This window comes from Colias croceus, chromosome 14 (assembly GCF_905220415.1).
Source record: "Colias croceus chromosome 14, ilColCroc2.1".
In the NCBI taxonomy this organism is placed as follows: Eukaryota; Metazoa; Arthropoda; class Insecta; order Lepidoptera; family Pieridae; genus Colias; species Colias croceus.
Window position 1 is genome coordinate 7,759,554 of NC_059550.1, and position 22,867 is coordinate 7,782,420.

Here is a 22,867-nt window from a genome sequence, read left to right on the forward strand (position 1 = left end):
AGGGAAACGAATCTTATTAAATATAATTGTCTTTACACAGTTATGATAAAAAAACAAGACAACAATTACACATTTTATGCTACCTATTCGTTCACTAGGTTTTGCCTGATTACAACAAACACACACAAAGACAAAAAATAAAAGTCTTTAGTAGGGAAACACAGTAACCAAGGGTTTTATTTGTATCTAATAATAACATTACAGTTTCATTATAACATTTATTTATACAATCATAGAATAACAATATCAATTCGGCCGGTATGTTTTTTTTTTTTTTTTTATGTATGTACACCGATTACTCCGAGGTTTCTAAACCGATTTCCGTGATTCTTTTTTTGTTCGATGCGGGATGGTGTCGAATTGGTCCCATAAAAATTTTATTCGGATAGGCCCAGTAGTTTTTATTTTATGAGCATTTTTGTCTGTAGGTATTTGTAAATTTTGCAAGTGCAAGTTTGAAGTCGGTTGTTTTTAACGCAGTTATTCTATGATAATTTTATGATAAGAGGAAGTTTTATTTTCAAATTAACAAATCGTTGATTAATTGATAATAATATCTTTACTTTATTTTACTTCAGTTGAATACATCAATTATTCAACAAAAGTTGTTAATAAATATCATTATAATATTTATTATACTACATCTATTTAATCTAGTTCAATGAATAAATCTAGTTCAATGAATAAACCGAAATACAAGTTTAAACTCATTAAATTATTGTATTTTCACCGATCCTTGATAAGTTGAACAGTACAGTTTGAAGTTGTCCGTTTAAAGTGGTTCAAACTGAGACTATGGAGTGGGTTACATACAAACAGGTGAAGTTTTTTTTTTAATGCTGCGATAAGGGAGCGCTTGGCCACGATCTCGCCTGCTGGTAAGCTGAGATGTAGCCTAAGATCCATCTTAGGCTAGGAACAGGTACATTCTAGGAAGCACGCTCCAGCCTGCTTCCCTAGAATGTACCTGTTCACTCTCCTCTTGAAGAAGCTAATAAAAGCGTGTTAAAAAGATTAACCTTTAGACAACATAGGCTGTATTAGATACCAAAGATAAAAACAAAAGCTACATTCTGGACTAGTCGTTATTTTGAATAGCAGCATCTCAGCTAATGTTTCTAAATGCAAATAGCGTGTTTTGCTGTTCTAAATTGATAGTACATAACATACATTCATACTTTTAGGTCTAGGACATGCTCGTTTCCTGACGAGGCTAGATAATTTAACTTCATATTTAGTACCATTAATAAACGGATAAAAACAAACATTAATTCAATATAACTGTTAATTATTTATATTGATGCTTGATCTAAATAAATAAGGTATCATGCGGTGTGAAGTTCCCACCGAAATGTTGATCAAATTATTATAAATAATATATTACAGACATAGGTACACATTGAACGGTAAATTAACATTATTTTGATAAATTTTCGACATTACACAAATTATTACAGTTTTCCTTCTAATTTGAAAAATAGGTGTACAATTAAACGCATCATTGACACAATTTAAGAGTTTATAAATCACCACTATGTACAAACTACATGTACACTATGTAGGTATGTATTGATTATTATAAATATAGACAACCATAGTTAAAAATAGGCTCTACCTCTCTATAAAGGCTGTCGTCCTTTCAGGCCTCTCCCTAATTGAATACACTTAATAACCCACCATTAAAACAGCTTATCGTAATGAGATAATGGCTTAATTATTTCGCCCATTCCTTGATGACGTAAGCGATGACGTCAAACTTCATATAAACGAGTGCAAATGACAACGATGTGGTTAGAATGTGTTTATTGGAAATTAATGAGTTCGCAATTGGTTATGACGTTGGTTATACAGGGCTGGTTCTAAGGTTTATGAATTGTCTGTGTTCGTTTGAGCTGTAGTTTGGAACTATACTGTGCTAGGTAAATATTATGAAAATCCCTTGGGTAGTGTTTAAAAGTGTATCTATAGACTATATATGAGCTAATTTTTAAGCACCATGTTTAGTTATTATCATTCAATGATGAAATTCAAGAGAAGGAATTAACTATAATTTAATGATTATTTTACGCGCTTTTGGTGCCTTCTATTTGTACACAATATGTACAAAAAGTAGCGTTGAGTGTAATGTTACAGCCCTTTATTTTATATTTACGTTTTTTACAAAAAACATGCAAACCGTTTAATAAAGTAAAAATATGATAAATAGACTTGACACAGATAAACTTCCCTTGACTTTTGAATACATAATTTGTTGTAGGCTGTAGCGTCTACAAATTACTTGTTTGCGTTATCATTCGATTTTTTTCGCATATCTAACGACAGATATATAGGTAACTACTAATTACTATCAATGTAGAGCTCACATTATACCATTTCTGCAAGCACTAACTACTTGTGCTCTTATCGTTGCGTAGTACCTATAATTAGTAGGTATACCGTATACTTAATACATTTAGGCCTTTGTCCAGCTGTGGACGTCCCACGGCTAAAACGACGACGACGACATTTATGTGTATCTATTACTAAATTATTGCCTATTTCAATGTCCGTTTCTAATAGAAACATGGTGTATAAAAGTTTCCCATGTTTCGCAATGATAGGTACAAGATATTATATTGTTTTTTATTGTTTTATTTGAACGTAGCTGAAATCGTTAGAATAAGCCCAATAAATTTCAACCACGGCACCATCCTATCAAACACAAAAACTTATAAAACAACTATCTTCCTCACAAGCAAGAATGAACAAAGAATAAACATTATACAGAAGTGTAGGACGATAATGAATTAATTTATTATTATTACCCCCTATTAAGCACGCTCATTGAGGACCACACATTGAGTATGCGAACAATGACGACTGAATGCGTGGATCGACCACACACTTCAATACAATATAGTATCTAAGTAACATCGCTAGCAGTTCATTTGTTGGATAAATTAGACGCATATGCGTCTCTATTATATTTTACACCTATGAACATAAGTATGAACAGCATCTTTCTTTTCATAATCATCATCGTTGTAATTTGTTTTACAGAGAGAGAATATCGAACACCCAGAATAAAGAGCTAAGAGTCAGAGGGCTAAAAAAAAGCATTTTTTATTTCTATATAGCGAAGAATCGTTGTAACTTTTAGCTAAGGTGTAATTCGAGGGCGATACTAGATAAATTAAGGTGTGTACTGTGTAATTCGAGGGCGATATAAATGTAGAGTAAACGCTCTTCAACTTGATATCCTTTAGTTAGATTTATAGAAAGTAATAGGTGTGGTCTTCATATGAAGTATATATCTACTTATGACGAAGTACGTAAACCGAAGCATAAACTCATCCACTTAATCGTATCGACATTCATGTTAGAACAGAAAAAATAATTAGCAACGCAAAATAAGGTAATTGCAAAACAAGAATCCAGATTGACTTTTAACTCCGTGATAATTACAGTTAATTGACGCCTGGCTAAATTATATCACTTTTAATTACTTGACTTTTTAAATGTGATACGTATCAATGGATATACGACCTTGTTGAATTGAACTTAAATTCGATTAAGAAGTAAATTTCCAAAGAGTGTCAGTTAGTGCGAAATATGGTCCCCTTGACACTTTGCTTTCCGTTAATTAAAGCTGAAATATTACAATCGTCTTTAAATTCAAATAAGTGGAACTGACACACGAGCCGATTTTGTATAATTTGAGCGGCCTGACAATGTTTGTTATTAAAGCAAATTAGCATGTAATTGCAGTAAGGAACTGTCATTTCGAAGAATTCATTCAAATTTCTTTAATTGACATGCGATGCATATTATGGCCTTAAAAATAATATAAATAAAAACATAGAACATCATTCTGCATATTCCAAAAAACTTAACAATCTCACGGTTGTCATTAATTTGTTATCTATATGTAAAAACTCTCACATTTCCATAACTTATTTATTCTCTTACAAATGTACTCCGAAAAGCTAATTTCATGGCAATCGAAAAACACGTTATGAACGAGTAAACAATTCACGTCATTAATTTCAAAAGAGTTAAATTAAATTACACGTAAACATGTTAAGATTTCAAGAAAGCTCATATATTATGCGAAATAATTTCGTGCGAAACATACAATTATGGTAAATACCTTGCTTGATTGTTGACCTCCGTAATTATAAAGAAAAGTAATAAATAAATGAAAGTTTTATTTATTAAATAAAAAAGTAATGTGAACAGACCTTTTTCGTCATAAAGCATTAGAAAACGGTTAACTTAATTCACGGTTGAGCAAATTTAAACAAGAGAATCATTAAAAACTATTACTACTTATAGAGATGATGATGCCCACTTTAAGTTGAATTATACATTCAAGGGATACGCAAAATATACAACTATAATACACACACTCTCATACATACACACATGCACATAAAATGCAGATAACAGAACCATAATGTACGATGTACATGTTTTACTAGCTAATGTTATATCAATAAAAGTTACTTTATTACAGTACGCTGACTACGAGCGCTTACAGGTTCTCACAACACATGATAATAAGATAAATTTATAGTTACTATAGAGAAGTAAATTGGTAATAATATAACATCACTACATACCTAGTATAAAACAAAGTCGCTCTTGCTGGCTGTCCGTCCCTATGTATGCTTTAAAAATCATTAAAACTACGCAACGTAGATAGAGTGATTCACGAAGAAGGTTTTAGTATAATTCATTTGTTAGGTTTTAGACACGTATTTACTACCTATTTACTTAGTCGAAGACTATTATTGCGCTTGATACCTACGACAAAAATGTAACGTAATGTTAAGTAGGGTAATGATACAGAAGTATATAATTATGAATGAATATTATCGTGTTTAATGTAATAATAATAAGATTAATGATAATTCGCAAATCAAGGTAGAATAATTGTGTCATTATAAAAGTGAAAGTATTTAAAAAATATTGTTGTGAAAATTTATTTTAAAATTTTAATTAACTGAAGCAGTTTGGTTACTTATACTCGTACGTGCCTATACTCTTGTAAAAAACAATTTTAATTACGAATTAGGATCTATTTACATTGTACATTGCTATTTAAAACGATAACAGTGAGCTAAATGTATGCAAAAATGTTTAAGTCGATAATTAAGCAAGCCATTGTTTTAAACAGTGAATCATAAAGACTTATTTGTTTAACCGATAACGGAATGTTGAAAACTGCGAAATGTTTTTCAAAATGTTAATTTGCCAAAATGTGGAGTAAATAAAGGAATATTTGTGCTACTGTTCTTTAAATATGCTGCCTTTTAGCCAATATAAGAATAAATGAGTTCTTTATTTCGTTTATAAAGGTAGTTACAAAAAGAAGACATATCCTTTATAATGCCATAATTGACTTCACAAAAAACGGGCCTCCATACGTTACATACTTTGTTCAACTTATATTTAACGTTAGTTTTATCACTAATATTATATATTTGATTTATTGAATTATAAAATTGGAACCAATGCATGATATTATATCGAGCTAATAAATATACGGGTGACAGACGACATCGGAGGTTATCGTGACGTCACAGGGTCAATAGTACGTGCATTGGGGTTACATAATAACATACATAATACGTTTATTAGTTTAAAAAGTACGCAGAGTAATGTGTATTGAACTAGTATGTATTACACATTCACATTCTTTTCTATTAACCACGTCATAGGTATAAGGAAAATATATACGTACCTAAAACGAATAAATATATACGTCTTATAGAGGTAATATTATAAAGATGAAGAGTTTGTTTGTTTGTTTGAACGCGCTAATCTCAGGAACTACTGGTCCGATTTGAAAAATTCTTTTGGTGTTAGATTCTAGATAGCTCATTGATCGAAGAAGGCTAAAGTATATAAGTAAATGGAACTTATCAGTTATCATATTGTTTCTAAATGAATATTTTATTTTTTTATTTTTAAGCGATTGTTGTGAACTTTTGCAATATAACATTGACAATTGAATTCTATTTATATCAATAAATAGGTACAAATATAATTTCAAAATGGAACTGAAAAACAATAATATAATTTTATAATAGAAATTTATCATGTTATTTTAATTTTATTGCGTTCGTGACATTACCTACCTACTTATGATTATGAGAAATCGTGTCTGAAATATGAACTGGTAAGCAATATCACCACAGATAATATTATAATACTATACTAGTAATATTACTACATTTTATACGCGATAATTTAATAGGTAGGTACTAAAGTTACGACTTATAAGTATTAATGGTGTAAAGGTTCATATTATTATAAGGCTAAGTCTGTTATTGAACAAAACATTAAAAATTTATGCAAAAGTTTTAATAATCCTTTTATTTATCTATACTTAATAATAAAAAAATAATAATAAAAATCTTTATTTATCCATAGTCCATACCTTCAATTACACTGTGTATGCCACTCAATTTATACAAACACAATACTTAAAACTATGGACATTATCGTCTAAACTAGGCCGAGCCTGTATCTTAGACGATAATATCTTCCCACTATGTAATATAAAATAATTATTCACAATAATACAAGCGTGATACAAGCGTTCACAAAGTTACAAAAATTATCATAACAAAGACGGTAATTTGACATTTGCGTACTTCTATACTAATATTATAAAGCTGAAGAGTTTGTTTGTTTGAACGCGCTAATCTCGGGAACTACTTGACCGATTTGAAAAATTCTTTCGGTGTTAGATAGCTTATTTATCGAGGAAGGCTATAGGGTATAATATATTATCATCACGCTACGACCAACAGGAGTGGAGCCACGGGGGTGAAACCGCGTGGAGCAACTAGTATTTAAATATTGGTCTTCTTATTCTAATAGTCTTTAATAGACAAATAGTTTCTATAATCTATATTGACTCCATTCATCGCTCGATTATAACAAGCACACAAGAATTTTCCCTTGAGAATACATGGTGTTCACTTTAAAATACAAAAACCAACAAATAAAACACAGCTAAACGAAACACATTCCTTACAATTCATCTTCATCAATTCATCAGCGCAGGCTTCAAACACACACATACAAAAATAAGGGACTTGTATTTATTATAAGGAAGCTAGTAGAACCCGCATAACGGACTAAACAAGTTTTTGTTGATATTACATGCTCATACAATCATACATGAGGCTTTGTACTCGAAAGCCACAAAAAATACATTTTTCATTTATTACATCATTAAATAAAAAGTGATTAGACGTTCATTTCTGTTTTGTGTATACGATGATGTAAATATATCTTAGACTAGCGGTCCGCCCCGGCTTCGCCCGTGGTTGACGTGTGACGTTTTTTTTTTTCATAAGAACCATCCTCGTACTTCAAGGAATAGATTCCGCAGCGCACGCAATGACAGAAGAATTTTTTACACCTTGGGTTACATTATTGCATTTTTGGTAAGGATCTCTATTTTTTTTTACATATAACCTATGTTGCTCAGTGAAGTTGCAGCTTTCTAATGAAAAATGAAAGAATTTTTTAAATCGGTCCAGTAGTTTATGCGTGAAAACCATACATACATACATAATACCAAACCTTTCCTCTTTATAATATTAGTATAGATTAGTTGTAGTTTAGGTTATTATTTTATATTCATTGTAATTAAAAAAAAATACTGCTTCTGAAGGCAAAATATTATATTATGTAGAGTTTGCTCTATAAAAATATAGATAGTCAATAAAAATTACCCGTAATATATAATTGGAACAAAAAAAATCTATAGAAAAAAATAACTCGCTGTATACAGCCAAAATTTCGTTTCAACATTGAAAATTTCGTTTCAACGTTCAAAAGTCATACGATTTTCTGTCAAAAGGTATTTGTACATTTCATTATTGTAAGAATATGAACTTTGGCTATTTTTAGCAAAGCAATTAGATGTGCTATACTAAATTTGTATTTGATCATTAAATAGAATGATAGACATGAGAAACCATTTATGTTTGTTTATCTATTTTAGGAAAGGTATCGATAGGAACTATTTGACAAAAACAAATTTCGTCCAATTATCATTAGTCATCCGAAATTAACAAAAAACGAAAATCTTCTTATTAACCGTTTTCATGTTTTTAGATAGTTTACATTGCGTCTTAATCGGAAAATACACCAGATTTCTTGACCTTCTTTTTGAAAATCGATTAAATTCAAAATAAATAAATTAAATTATATTATACCGGTTACATTGAAAAAGATTTTATATAAGGGACTGACATCACCTCCCATGAGATGATATGCTATAGCTATAATATGACCGCTCGTATCCGCTATAAAGATTAAACAAAATACAATGTTCGCTTACAATGACTCTGTAGGTGTTTGTAGGCGTCTCGTAAATGAAGACATCCATAATCGGTAGTTATCCTTCGTTAGAAGTATTCATTGGTAGTTATTTATTGATTTTATATTGTCTTATTTAGTTATAAAACCCGAGCTTTCCGTATAAAATACACTAATATAAATTAAACCACTTATTTTAATTGGTTGGTAACTATTTTCTTCGTACTATATAATTATTATACCTACAATCTAAACATGCACTTATTATTGTTTACATAGATGGGCGAATTCTCTAAATATTACGTAATTGTGTGCAGTTCCCATTGTCTTCGTGTTTAATTATGTTTCTAAAACAATCTTTGTTTAAATTAAAGTGATAGTTCGGTATCTTACCTACTAACACACTTTCGAATCAAACAAAGATATGAGATAATAGAGGTCAGATATATTACGAACTAAATTATAAAAGATACACACACCATTTTGATTCGTTTTTAAATATATCTTAATCCAATTGAATGTGGTTTAAAATTTTATGTGTCAGTTTTTTTATTGTTTGTGTGTAAAATATTGCTAGGTATGGTAATTTTCTATTCAATATGCTAAGTAAATAATATTAAGCGTATTTTCTAATCTATACATATAATAAATCTGTAGAAGGGTCAATTCTGTACATTGAAAATATTGAAAAACTAAATAGCAGGGGGTGTTACTGGATCGATACCAAGCCCAAATATCTGATTAAAAAAAAATTTGTCTGTCTGTCTGTCTGTCTGTATGTGAAGGCATCACGTGAAAACTAACGGTTCGATTTCGATGAAACTTGGTATAATTAATTATACCTTATTATCCTGGGCGTAAAATAGGATACTTTTTATCCCGGAAAAATACGTAGAAAAAAAAATCTTAATTTTTCTTAATTTTTCCGCGCGGACGGAGTCGCGGGCGGAAGCTAGTGTTACAATAATTCCTATAGTCCTTAGTTATTTTATTATTAACCACTTTATAATTATGTTTAAAATTATACTCTATAACCATCTGTATCGTATCATTCTTTTTTTAATTCAAAAATTAGATATTACCTTGATAATACATACGATACACTTATAACGACCTGCAGAAAAAAATGAAATAAATCAGAACTGTCATCTGATTTATGAAATAATTGCTATTTTATCAAATCCAATTAGTGATCAATAATTTAATTGACCACGTCATTGAATTGACTCTTAATTAATAGTAATCTACTAAAATGTATAAAATCATTGAGCCACTTACGATACCACGTGCTTATTAAAATTCTATCAATATAAATAAATTAATAAACTATAACGAATTTATTACGATCCACCGGACGAAGCTAAATTTAATAAATTCGTTCTAATATTACCTATAAATTGGAAAGTCTGTTTATCTGTCTGATTTGCTCTCACGGCTAAACAACCACCGATTTGATTAAAACTATCAAATGAAAATATTGGTATGACAAATAGTAAGGCTCTTTTTTTTCAAAAATCGAAACGAGTATAGAGTATGAAAAACGTACTATGCGAGTTTTTGTCTGTGATTTTGAAGGTATGTAAAACGACAGGGCACAGTTAGTATTAGAATATCTACACTCTACAGGATGCTTTCCTTGCGAACAATTCACATTACCAATTTTTACTGTCTGTTTCAACTTTCACCATCACCACAAAGAAATTTTAGCTGCGCGTCATAATTACATAAAAAGTATGCCCTTCTCCAAGCTTCTATCAACATATAAAAATTAAAATTAAACCAAATCTGTCAACATTTCACAAAATAAGTTAAATATAAACTTACTTTCGCATATTAGTATCTACGGATGTAGATCAGGGTCGTCATTAAAATTAAATTCGTAATCATGGTAATCAGAAATATTAGACATCCATATAAAATATATTCATCGATATATTATAGTGCCAATTTAAACGATTATTACTGTGATTATTAATTCAAATCATCACTTGATGTTTATTCAATAGAAATCATAATATATTTACCACCAGTTTTTGGCCGCGAATCAAGATTTTAAATTAGCTTTTATAGTGAGAGATAATGGTTTCATTATACAAAGTTTCATAACGTTAAATATTTCATCGTGAATAATAAAATAATATACATAGTGAATAGTTTTTTCTTATTGTTCTTTTAAAAAGACCTTGAATTTGGCAAATCAAAATATTTTCAAACTATTAAATATTTTATCTTCATATATTTTGTCTAAATACCTACTTATTTAAAGTTCTAAAAGCTATTCAAAGATTACTCACACAAAATAAATTATACTAAATCAGATGCATACTTATTAGATATCAATACATTTAAATGTTTAGAACTGGTTTGGATTGAACGGATCAAAAACAATAGTTACATATGAGATGCGACTTTTTAAGGTCAGTAGGGCACCACGCGTTTATTCGATAACGGTAAACGTAATGTCGACCATGTGCTTACTGCTTTGGGAAGTACATGATTTATATCATACTAGCTTACCACCCGTGGCTTCACACGCTTTATTTAAAATCTTTTTAATTATATACCCAAGAACCACTCCATCTAGTTACTAAAAAAATGTGAGCGTGTACTAGTGTACACACGTAAGAAGTGAAACTTCTTTATGACCTTATTTTTCAAAAAAATAGTTTACTATATGCAACTTTACAGAAATACGTCGAATCACGCGTGGTAGGGATAAGAAAAAGATGGCGCGTAACGGAAAAATGTCACGCATAAAGAAAAAATGTTACACTAAATGTTTTTCCAACCCCGATAAAGAAGTTTCACTTCAATAATACCTGATCAGAATCCGTTTCGTAGTCTTAAAGATAGGGACGTGGACAGATACCGGCAGCACAGCGCCTTTGTTATGTGTATTATGTGAAAAGTTGAAGAATTTTACTAAATATTGTAACCGTGCTATTGAATTAAGTAAAATAATATATGGAATAGGATATAGGTAAAGAATTCATTAACATAAGTAATTATAATGGTACTGATTTCTTTAGAAAGTACTCACAATAATTGGTATGCTTTGCTAGTTCGATGGTAGAAGTAAACTGTACCGTGTCTTGACTGAATTGTATTTCCATGTGGAAAACTAAATTTAAAGCCAATTAGTGAAAATTATGATGATCATCTAGCAGGTAAAGATTTTATAACCAAAGAATACATTAGAATATTGATTAATTATAAAACTTCTGGCCCAAAAAGGCGCTAATAAAATTGATAGAGCACCGCTAATTTAAATTTTATGTGTGTTAAAATAACGATTAAGTCCTGCGTCTATAATTATAAAACAAAGTATTTTATGTAAAGTTATAATCAGGTTTTTTAGCTACTTCAATGTAAGAAGTCGCTCTTTTTATATTATAAGGTACCTAAGTACCTAGGTATTGTAAAAGTAGTGCTTAAAGAATTGCGCTATCAATACAGAAACGTCATCAAAATTGTCACAATAAGTAACGTAATAAATATGTGACTAAAATACTATGAAACAATGACGTGAAGGTATTGTAATAAGTAGAGTGATTCACAAAGATACTTTATGACGTTTTTGCTATATATTTAATTGGTTATTACATGTAACTAATCCATCAACTTTAAGAATTGTGAACCGCATGAGATGATTCATTTTATTCGCAATGTTGCTGGTAGTCATAGTTTTTATAGAGCTCGTAAGTGGCCAGTAATTTTCCAATGGTCACTATATTTTCAGAGTATTACTTACGTTAGTTTTGTTATCTGTGGTATTACTTCTTAAACCTTTAAATCGTTTGTTTTATTTGCTTATTCTCTTTTATTGCATTTACTCTCAAACACTATTAATTACCTTTGTATTAAGCCTGAGTAAGTAAAGTACATTTTAAGATCTTACATTCCTACAACCTTTGTCGATACTTTTTTTGCAACTTCCATTTTTTGTGCCGCCTTACCAGTTATAAATTCAGAAAACAGAAATAGACATGCTAAAGTAAAAACCAAATATTTTTATAGTTTATTTTTAGACCTGCAATGTTGCATAATTTGCATATGCAAAACAATAAAAAAAGTTCAAAGCGATGTTACCACGTGGTAATTGATTATAAAACCAGATAAAACGACCTTCGAATGTAACTAGCAACACCTACAGAATAAATGATGACGTGTGTTAATACAATGGACTTAATGGCAAAGATGTTCTGATAAACTGGATGGAGCTTTATGTTTCAGGTTATATTCCTTAATAAACCTTCCTCATATACATTTTCTTGGAATGCTCTGTATGGAAACTGTTCCTAGTAATGTTGAGTATGCGGGTATTTTTATATTTGCTTTTCTAGCGGCTTGCGGCCACTATCCTTGCAATGAGTCATTTGAAATCAAACCGTCGCACTGAAAGCACGTCTAAGTTGCGGCGTTGCGTGTTCTTCAAAATGAAAAGTAATATCTTAAATATTAATGTGTTTAATAAAACTTGAAAAGCTCGACAATCTGAATGATGCACATTAATATGTCATTAAATTTTAATCTTGAAATATGTACTTACAAAATACCTTTATATTTTAGGACATAGGTATCAGTTACAATTTGTATTCACCAAATCGAATATTTTATCAATATGCATTGGAATTTACCCACATTAGGCATTCGTAAAAAAATACATAGAGAAAAATATTAGCATACCTACATTCTTTATACGTGAATCACATGAACAATAAAAGTTTACTACTGATTTAGTTATTCTTCAATTTGAGCAACAAAATATTGACCTCGCAACAAACTAAAATACATTCAGTCAAATACTGAATATCAAACGGTTTACGAACTTATGCTATATATCACTGTCATAGTAATGAGCCTAGCTAATAAACCTCTTCACTAACTAAATACGTCAATGCTAAATGCGTCAATACAAATCTTATATAACTTACAATTTGTATGACAAACTTTAAATGTAAGCTACACTTTGCAGAGAATGTTACTAAGTAGTAGGATAGATATTTTATCTATACTAATATTATAAAGCTGAAGAGTTTGTTTGTTTGTTTGAACGCACTAATCTCGGGAACTACTGGTCCGATTTGAAAAATTCTTTCGGTGTAAGATAGCCCATTTATCGAGGAAGGTTATAGGCTATATTTCATCACGCTACGGGCAACAGGAGTGGAGCCACGGGGGTGAAACCGCGCGGAGCAGCTAGTGAATAATAATTGTAGAACGTTATTTTGGGCAAAATTTGCGTTTAGAAATTGTTGAGTTTGTATGTTATGCTGTTTGATTAATTTTATATTTTATTACTAATACCCGATGTTAAACTATGCAGTGAACTGGTCACGGGTATATTACCGTCTTGAAAACTCCCAAGAACGGAACGGATTATTTTATATAAATATATATTTTATGTATTTATATACTACATGACATAATTTAGATTATACTGCCATTTATATTTAAATAGATTATTATAAATGTACCCTAATTTGTAATGTTGATAACCGTCAGTGATAAACTACGTGCGTGTAGCATTTGTTAATGCCAAATGGAAAATTTTCACAAAATGGCATGATCTTCTGACGAGTGACGACCCGATCACAAAGTCTATAGTGGTAGAATAGCGTGGTATTATACCAGGGGGCGGGGTTTGACCCCATGTCTCGAAAAATATTATTAATTTCGCATTGTCTTAATTTGAGCTTTGGATCTTCATAGCTATGAATATAAATTTGCTTATAAAGAAAATAATAAGAAGGTATTATTATGTCTAATATAACATAATATTATTAATTAGTTTTACTTACTTTGAGCTATTATTAAAAAGTTCATTACTATTAACCATAAAATTTATTTTCGTGATGGATAAAAACATTGTTTGGAGGTTACAAAATTAAACAAAAAATGGCAAATTTATAGGATTGGAAATGTTGATTCATAAGTCGCAACTTCAATAAAATTAACTTTGGTATTTAAGTATAAATAAATAATAAATCGTTTATTTAGTACCTAAGTAATACATAACACAATACAATTTGAACTCGACGATCGCCTCAACTAGGTATATAAGAGGCAACGCTAGTTATACCTAATGACCTAATTAAATACAATTAATGTTTTTTTAAAAAAATACAATTAATGTTTTTTTTTTGTTACAAAATATAGTATGCGTGTTTTGCAAATACCTAAATTTAAAAGTGACTTTCTTTATAGAGCATTCCTCGATCTATTGTTTCAGTTTAAAGAATTTTATCGACAACACTATTGTTTAAACAAAAATATCTATCGAGACATTCATCTTTTCGTGCTTTTTATTTAAAATTCAAGTACAAAAAATAGGCTGTCTATGTTTACATAACTAACATGGACGCCACTTGTCTGAGCCTACGAAGCAAAGGCCAAGTTATGACTGCAAAGTTATAAACAATCTTTATTTATTATCAATATTCAATGCACTGAAAATAGAAAACTAATAATGAATATAGAAAACTATGTTAAAAACCATCTCATACTTTTTTATCTCTATTAACTATAGTTCGGCACAATTCATAAAAAGAAGTGGATCATTATTAGCTTTAATATATCGACAGCTTCTTGCTGACTTTTCCATAAGCTCCCGCTGTGAAAACCAAATAACGTAAAACTTAAAAAGTCAATGATTCTGACTCAAAGCGTTTTTTTTTTCTCCTGTTATTAAAAACATCTACGAGTAATAATGATATGAGATGGGTCGTTAAAAAGAAAAAAACTATAAATAGGTACAATGTCTATAATTAAATATAAATTATCTTTTTTTTTTCTTGATTACATTAGGCAGTAAATAGGAATCATTATCGTATATTAGTTTTGTTGTAAAAGTAAGAAATTGTTGCGAAAGTAAATTAAGTAAATAGGTACATTTTATTTAGATTTAACGTGACCTTTTATTTTTACCGTTGTTATCTCTACAGTAGATACATGTAAACTGTTCAATGTACGTATCACGTGTGTGTATCAAGTGCGAGTTATTATCGTTCTTATGATAATTACATAAAAAATAATAGCGTATATTTAATCCATAGTGGATGAATATGATAATTAAGAGCTAGCGCGCAAGAGCAACTTTCTGCTCCGCAGCTATTTTGTCTCTCCCATCAACTCTATGGGCTAGTAGAAACTGCGCGCACGTAGCATCGCAACTCTCGGGAAACTTCTTTATTAGCCCATAGAGTTGATGGGAGAGACAAAAGTTGCTCTTGCGCGCTAGCTCTTAAAGACCGTTTGAAATGTCAGTCAGAGTTGCTTTTGCGAAAATCTTTTATAAAACATCTACCAAGAATGTAATTTTAGTTTCCAAACCATATAGGAAAGTAATATGTGGCAATTGCAAAACATACGTATAAAACAATATTTTATATTTCGCATAATTCAATAACCTTCACCAATAATTATTCATAAAATTAAAATATAAATAGTTCATTATCGCTATTAATAACGACCAAAAATCTATTTAAGAATTAGGTTAGGTATTATTGTTTATTATAAAGCTTATAATAAACAAAACGTGTTCGAAAAATTGCTTAAAATTCATCATCTAAAATATTACACGAAACACGTTTCTCTGTTATTGACGACTGTTACGACACTTCGACAAGTCGCTTACGAAATTTGCAATTCAATGGGACAGTATTAACCCCTTATTGCATGAATTATTAAGGAGATGAAATAAAAATTATTTTTTTGCAAAAAAGTGTTTATTAGACCTTACATTATGAGATCAAATTGAGAAAAAAAATTATTTACTTATATTATAGAAAATATATAACGGCGCCATATATGGACTCGTATGCAGTGTTTGTTGTATTTTTTCTGTCATATATGGCTTCGTATGCAATTAGAAAAAAGTAACTAATTAATAAAATAAAAACATATTCCGGATTAATTTCACACACACGGTTGCTAAGCCCCAAACTAAACTTAAGCTTGTATCCTGAATGCTTAGTCAACTGATATGCTACATATACTTTACATAAATCCTATCCTACTTATATTATAAATTCGAAAGTTTGTGAGGGTGGATGTATGTGTATGTGTTTGTTTGTTACTGTTTCACGCAAATACTACTGAACCGACTTCTATGAAATTTAGCACACATAATATAGAGGGTAACTTGGACTAACACATAGGATAGGTTTTATCCCGAAAATCCCACGGGAACGGGAACTATGCGGGGTTTTCTTTGAAAACGCGGGCGAGGCCGCGGGCGAAATGTTAGTACTTTATATGGATACCTAAATAACACCCAGAATCACAGCCAACTTATACTTCGTGAAATTGCTTAAAACAATTACGTTTGTCATTATAACATAAAAACACGTTATATTTTTCACATAACGTGAAGGAACGAAATTGGAACAATATAGGCATAGCTGACGGGCGTTCTTCTTCCAAATTCGGTAATGACTAATCCCATCAGACCGTACAGAATCAAAGTGAAAATCTAGAAGTCCTGCAGGAGTTTTTCGTAGCTTTTTTGCGGTAATTGGCGAGTCAGAAATACTGAGGAGACTCCAGAGATGCCGATGTTTCTAAGTTTTTGAGAGACGACCACGTCTTTTGGTAATAAGAGCTTTCCCTGACTTTCGCATTTGCTCTGAAACGGCTAATTAAAAATCATACAGTGGCATATAGCATGAGTCTGTATTTATTGATGATGATATAATATTTACATGCTTAGCATAGTGAGATAAAAGTGTCTAGGATTGATACTGGAACAATCAGTGAAAGTATCCTTGAATGCTGTGCTTGAATGCATACCCAGCCACATATGACATAATATATTTTGGACGGAATGCATACGAAGCCAAATATGACAGATTTGGAAAAGTACAAAAAAACATGATTAAAGCAAAAAAACAACCTAACCAAATGTTTTACCTTATTTTAGAAAGACTAAAGAATGAAGAAATATTTTTTTTCATGGCTTTACTCACCTTTTTGATATTGAAATCTTAATTTGAAAATCACGGTTTTTTCCGCGCACCCAAACCGTCGCACGCGCTAGACTAAATCTATAATATATCTGATGGATAATATTTACACTGTATAAATTAATTACATTCCAATTCTCGATGAAATGCTGTTTAAGATGTAAGGTAGTTTTTTTAGATATTGTTTATAGTTAGCCTATAAAAAATTCATAAACTTCGTCGTCCATATATGGCTCTGTATGCGGTAAGGGGTTAATTACTTATTCTTTTGTACCAAACATGTTATTGTATAGTTTTAGGCTTTTTCGTATGTTTTCTGGTTAAATAAGCCATATTTCTTATTCTACATTTAAATATAAATTCGCAATTGTGTGCATCATGTGGATATGTTAATACATTACCTTTGATTGAACTGGTGGTGGTTCAGCTACATCGGAATCCCACTCTGAACTAAGATCATCGCTGGACGCTTCAGTAAAATCATCAGTCCAAGGAACGTCCAGCAATGCGGTTTTCATTTGATCATATCCAGGGGACATGGTAGGGGGTCCATACCCTGCCGGCAATGGACTCGACGCTCTGCAATCTTCACAATTACACGGCTTGAGACCGAAGCTGTCTTTTATCGCTTCATCTCTGACATCCGCCTTGGAATTTCTCCTGGAATCCCGCTTTCTCGCGGTTCTAGGCGAGAGCTTGTTATTACACTGCGGAGGAATGTAGTACCTCGTCGGTTCTGACGCTCGTCTCCCGGCGTCTGGCGTCTCAATTTTCACGGGAGTCAAGAGAGACATTTTCTTTATCGGCTGCTGCCTCTCCGCAACGTTGGAGTCGTCAGAATCCATGGTGTACCGTATAATGGGTATGGTGAAGCTGAATGATTCGGGACACTCCGGCATTATTGCTTATCACATCACACACTGGTCCACGCGTTTCGGGGTGTCAACGACATTGTAACCACGTATGTCAGCACGTTGGAACGACTTGTATACGCATTTTTGACAGTTATCAGAAACACGAGCGTCAGTTAGGCGCGGCGGTCGCGGACTGCGCGCGCCCAGTGCCGGGGCCGGCTCTGAGAAGGCACGAATTGTTGATTTTCGTCCACGTTGACAGACTTATAATTTGTAACCTTTGCATAATTTTGGCTGGAATCATTAACTTTGATGGGAGAGATTTGTATTTGCAGCCTTATTATGTTTTAATAAGGTACTTACGAACGTTGCAAGGTTCATAATGACGTAGGAACGGAATGATAACCGTAGCTCTATAGCGGATTCATTTCATCTTAACTCAAGTTATTTGTTATTCATGGTAATTGCGTTTATTACAATATTGTTTCCGCAAGATGATACATAATATAAATGCACATATAAATTTGTATGATGTCTCCATTTTCATGTTGACGCCAGAACTCTACATTTTATTGTTTGTTTCAATTATATATATCTATTATCTATCCGATCTCTATAATATTATGCCGCTGCAAAATATAAGTTTGTACTGTTGTAAATAAATGAAAGTTGTTATATTATGTGAACGAAGAAATATTTATACTTATTTAACATTTAAAACTGCTCTACCCGTTTTATTTAAATTCGATCAAGACAGTTCATATCGAGGTTATTTTACAATTGAGCAAAATTGTATACAAAAGAAGTGAGATTATAATTTTCATCATTAAACAATTTCTATAATTTTAATAATAATCAATACCATTGCAATCCATACTAATATTATAAATGCGAAAGTAACTCTGTCTGTCTGTTACTTAATCACGCCTTTACTATTGAACCAATTTGCATGAAATTTGGTATAGGGATATTTTGATACCCGAGAAAGGACATAGGATATGTTTTATCCCGGAATTCCCACGGGAACGGGAGTCGGGAACTATGTGGGTTTTGCTTTGACTGCGCGGCCGATGCCGCGGGTGGAAAGCTAGTTTTTCATATATCTACTTAATAAACATAAAGCTAAGAGCTAACAACATAATATTAAGATTCTCTTCTGAATAAGCGACCCATTGTTTATCTTTAATCTACAATCAGGTTGTTTAATGTTTAAACTGAATGAAGACAATGGTTTTTATCTGATACAATTTTGAATTGACTAAAAAATGAAACAAAATAGCCTCCATACGCAATAAATTATAAATAGTCAATGCTAACTTGTTGCATTATAATTATAAATACCGTTGAAACCGCATTTTAATGATAAAATGATTGATTTTCTGTATAGGTAATTTATGAATGAGGTAAGATATATTATGTAGAAATTAATTTATTTGCACAAAATAATTTAACAAATTAAAGCGAGTAGCGACCCCTGCAGGCTCCTAAGATAGGAAAAACTCTTTTTCAGTATACTGTGTCTTCCATTTACCATTTTATAAAGTGCGAACACGAATATATATCAGTGACAATTTAAATAATGAATTAAAACTTAGCGAAAATAAAGGTAAGTATATCAATAAATACTCAAATATAAACTTAGATTATTATAACTGACTTAACTGAGATTACTATACATTTCTGCAACTACTTTTACGAAACTACAAACGTATATTCTCTTCTCGATATATTTCTGTATTTAATTTTCAAAAAATCTCATATGAAATTGTTTTACAAAGAACTTGCTCGCGGTTAATAAAAACACACGTGTTTTTAAATTAATTTTAAAGTGAAACTTTTATTACATCGTCTCAAACTTTTTGGTCTGTGTAGCGCATGTCGCGTGACGCACGATACGTACGATTATTATCGTACAAATACGATAATTTAAATTAAATCTATACATATAATAAATCTGTAGAAGGGTCAATTCTGTACATTGAAAATATTGAAAAAATAAATAGCAGGGGGTGTTACTGGATCGATACCAAACCCAAATTTGTGATTAAAAAAATTTTTGTCTGTCTGTCTGTCTGTCTGTCTGTCTGTCTGTCTGTCTGTCTGTATGTGAAGGCATCACGTGAAAACTAGCGGTTCGATTTCGATGAAACTTGGTATAATTATACCTTATTATCCTGGGCGTAAAATAGGATACTTTTTATCCTGGAAAAATACGTAGAAAAAAAATAATCTTAATTTTTTAGTTTTATCCATAGACGTTGTTCCGTAGAACCGCGAACACACGTTGCGTATTATTATAGGCCTAGCCGTATTTGGGAATTGGGTCCAATAGATATTTATAAGATGTTATTGTCAGAGGTACTCAAAATGGATAAATAAACCATCCACGCGAAGACCGACATCCGCGCGGACGGAGTCGCGGGCGGAAGCTAGTGTCTAATAATAGTGTGAAAAAAAGTTTCACTTTTACCGTGGTTTCATATAACCACACAACATTTTTTACGCTTTTTAATATCTTTAAGTTTTGATACGGTACCAATAAGTTTATGCAAATAAAACCTACGGATATGGCTAATATTATGTTTTATGAGGATAGAACGGCCATGAATTATTAGAATAAGCTACAAATAAGTTCCTCTTTTTTTTCAGTGTGTGTCGGCGACCTTACTGAAAAATGTTGATAATTTTCATATTTATTCAGTCGTTATATATTCAATCACGTTTACATATGTATACATTATATTATCACATATTTTATTGCACTAGTGACTAGGCGCTAACAGAAAAATATGATTTTGGATATATTTTTTTCCACTACACATTGACGTCAATGAGACAGGTTTCCAATTTTATAATAATATAATGTTATTTACGAATATGATTTATATTATTAACAATTATGTTTACTTGTGGATATTTTAAGTACCTACAATATAGTAATAATTATCGTTATGAACGTTAAAAGTATTTATCAAACTGGTAAATAATTATGGTTTGAAATAGAATTTTCATTTATTATTTTCAGTAAATACTTACAAAATTTTGAAAAAGTAAAATTGTATCTAAGGTTACTACCACCGCTTTTTTCCCCCTATTTATTTATGAATTTATCAATAAAACTGTTTTGTATGGTTAGTAGCTGTTACACTTAACCGTATTAGGTAATAAATAATAAATGCAAAAATACGGACTGTGCTTGGAAATTTCCATAATGTAAAATAGAAATATAGAGCTATATATTATACCAGCTCTGGTAATTATTATTCATAATAATAAATAAATAAATAACTTTATTGTCATAAAAAAATAGGAACAGCTTATATATGAATCCATAGGCTCCTGAATTAGTTAAATACTGTGTCTCAGGAGCCAGTGGCTTCTCCCATTAATTTCGAAACAGTATAGTTACCTACGTTATACAAAAGAAAATTTTAAAAATAACAAATAAAGGTAATAAATAAATTATGATAAATATTAAAGCTTTTATAGTATACTAGCTTACCGCCCGCTGCTTCGCCCGCTTTGTCTAAAACCTAATAAATTATATAGGTACTCAAACCTTCCTCTTGAATCACTCTATCTATTCCGTTGCGTAGTTTTAAAGATTTAAGCATACAAAGGGACATAGGGACAGAGAAAGCGACTTTGTTTTATATACTATGTAGTGATGATAGTCCAATACAATATAAATTGTACTTACCTAAATGTCATTGTAGGTATGTGTAGCTCGTTAATAAACTTTCCTATAATAAAATGTCTCTTATTACCGTTATATAAATAACAATAAAATCTTTTGTAAATCGATAATTGAAAACGCATTTATAAGGATTATTAAATCAATTACAGAAAGAACAAAAAGGAACGAGTTTCATTGTAATTTTAACACCGTTCAATAATAATTTAATGATGCCAATTTTCATTCATTCATTTATTGCGCTTGTATTTTCGACAATATACTTTTGTATCATTTCACTTAATTGACACTTCACACCAATTGTCTTTTCATCAGATTCGTTTTTAAGATCATAAACATAATAAAAATGGTAACTTGGGTTAACTCTTAAGTCTAATTGGTGAATTGATCTTCTTTTAAGCTGTAACACAAACACTAATTGTTATTAAAAAAGAGTTATTTATTGCGCTTTCGAATCCTCATAACTTATTTCATAATAGATGCAGTAAGCAGTTCTTTATTTTTCTCCTTCAAAAGATTGGAGGATAGAAACTTGACCCGGATTTTAGAAGTATGTATATATATATAAATGATACTTTTCGGTCGGGACTACGTCAAAATTCCTAAAAAAAGCTAAACTACTAGTCCCATTCTTGCTTACTTATAAGAATTTATAAGAAAATTGTTATTTTTAATTTTAAACGTTTCTGAAATCTAGAATTATCGAGATATATGTGAGTAAAATATTTTTAAACCGTTGTCTGTGGTTTTACCTAAATAAGTTTATTGGGTATTCGTTATCTAGATACCTTTTTTGTTCCTGATGGTACCTGGGAAACCAATGTGGTTATTATTTGCGGTTATGACTAGCTTTTATTAGAACTACGGAAAAGAGCTTATATATTATCTGCATAACTTTAGAGTTACGTCATCCTTATAATACATCGCATAATTATCCCTTCTGTCTGTCCCGTCAGTCCGCATTGGCCATAATTGATGAAACTTTAATAAAAGTTGCATAAAAATATTTAGATACAAATGAATCATTTTCATCA

At 30.9% G+C, this 22,867-nt stretch overlaps 1 protein-coding gene across 3 annotated transcripts in view; it reads right to left on the minus strand.

The window, feature by feature from the left end:
- The window catches only part of LOC123697438 (inositol-trisphosphate 3-kinase B), an 80,053-nt gene that overhangs the window by 21,732 nt on the left and 35,454 nt on the right, over positions 1-22,867 (minus strand). Inside the window, exon 1 of one of the 3 annotated variants that reach the window (XM_045643956.1) lies at positions 17,687-18,346. The exons of the other annotated variants lie outside the window; for them this stretch is intronic. Within the exon in view, the coding sequence (XP_045499912.1) occupies positions 17,687-18,184 (498 nt within the window). The 5' untranslated portion in view covers positions 18,185-18,346. Of the gene's footprint in view, positions 1-17,686; positions 18,347-22,867 lie in introns of those variants that run through there. 3 annotated transcript variants of the gene reach the window in all.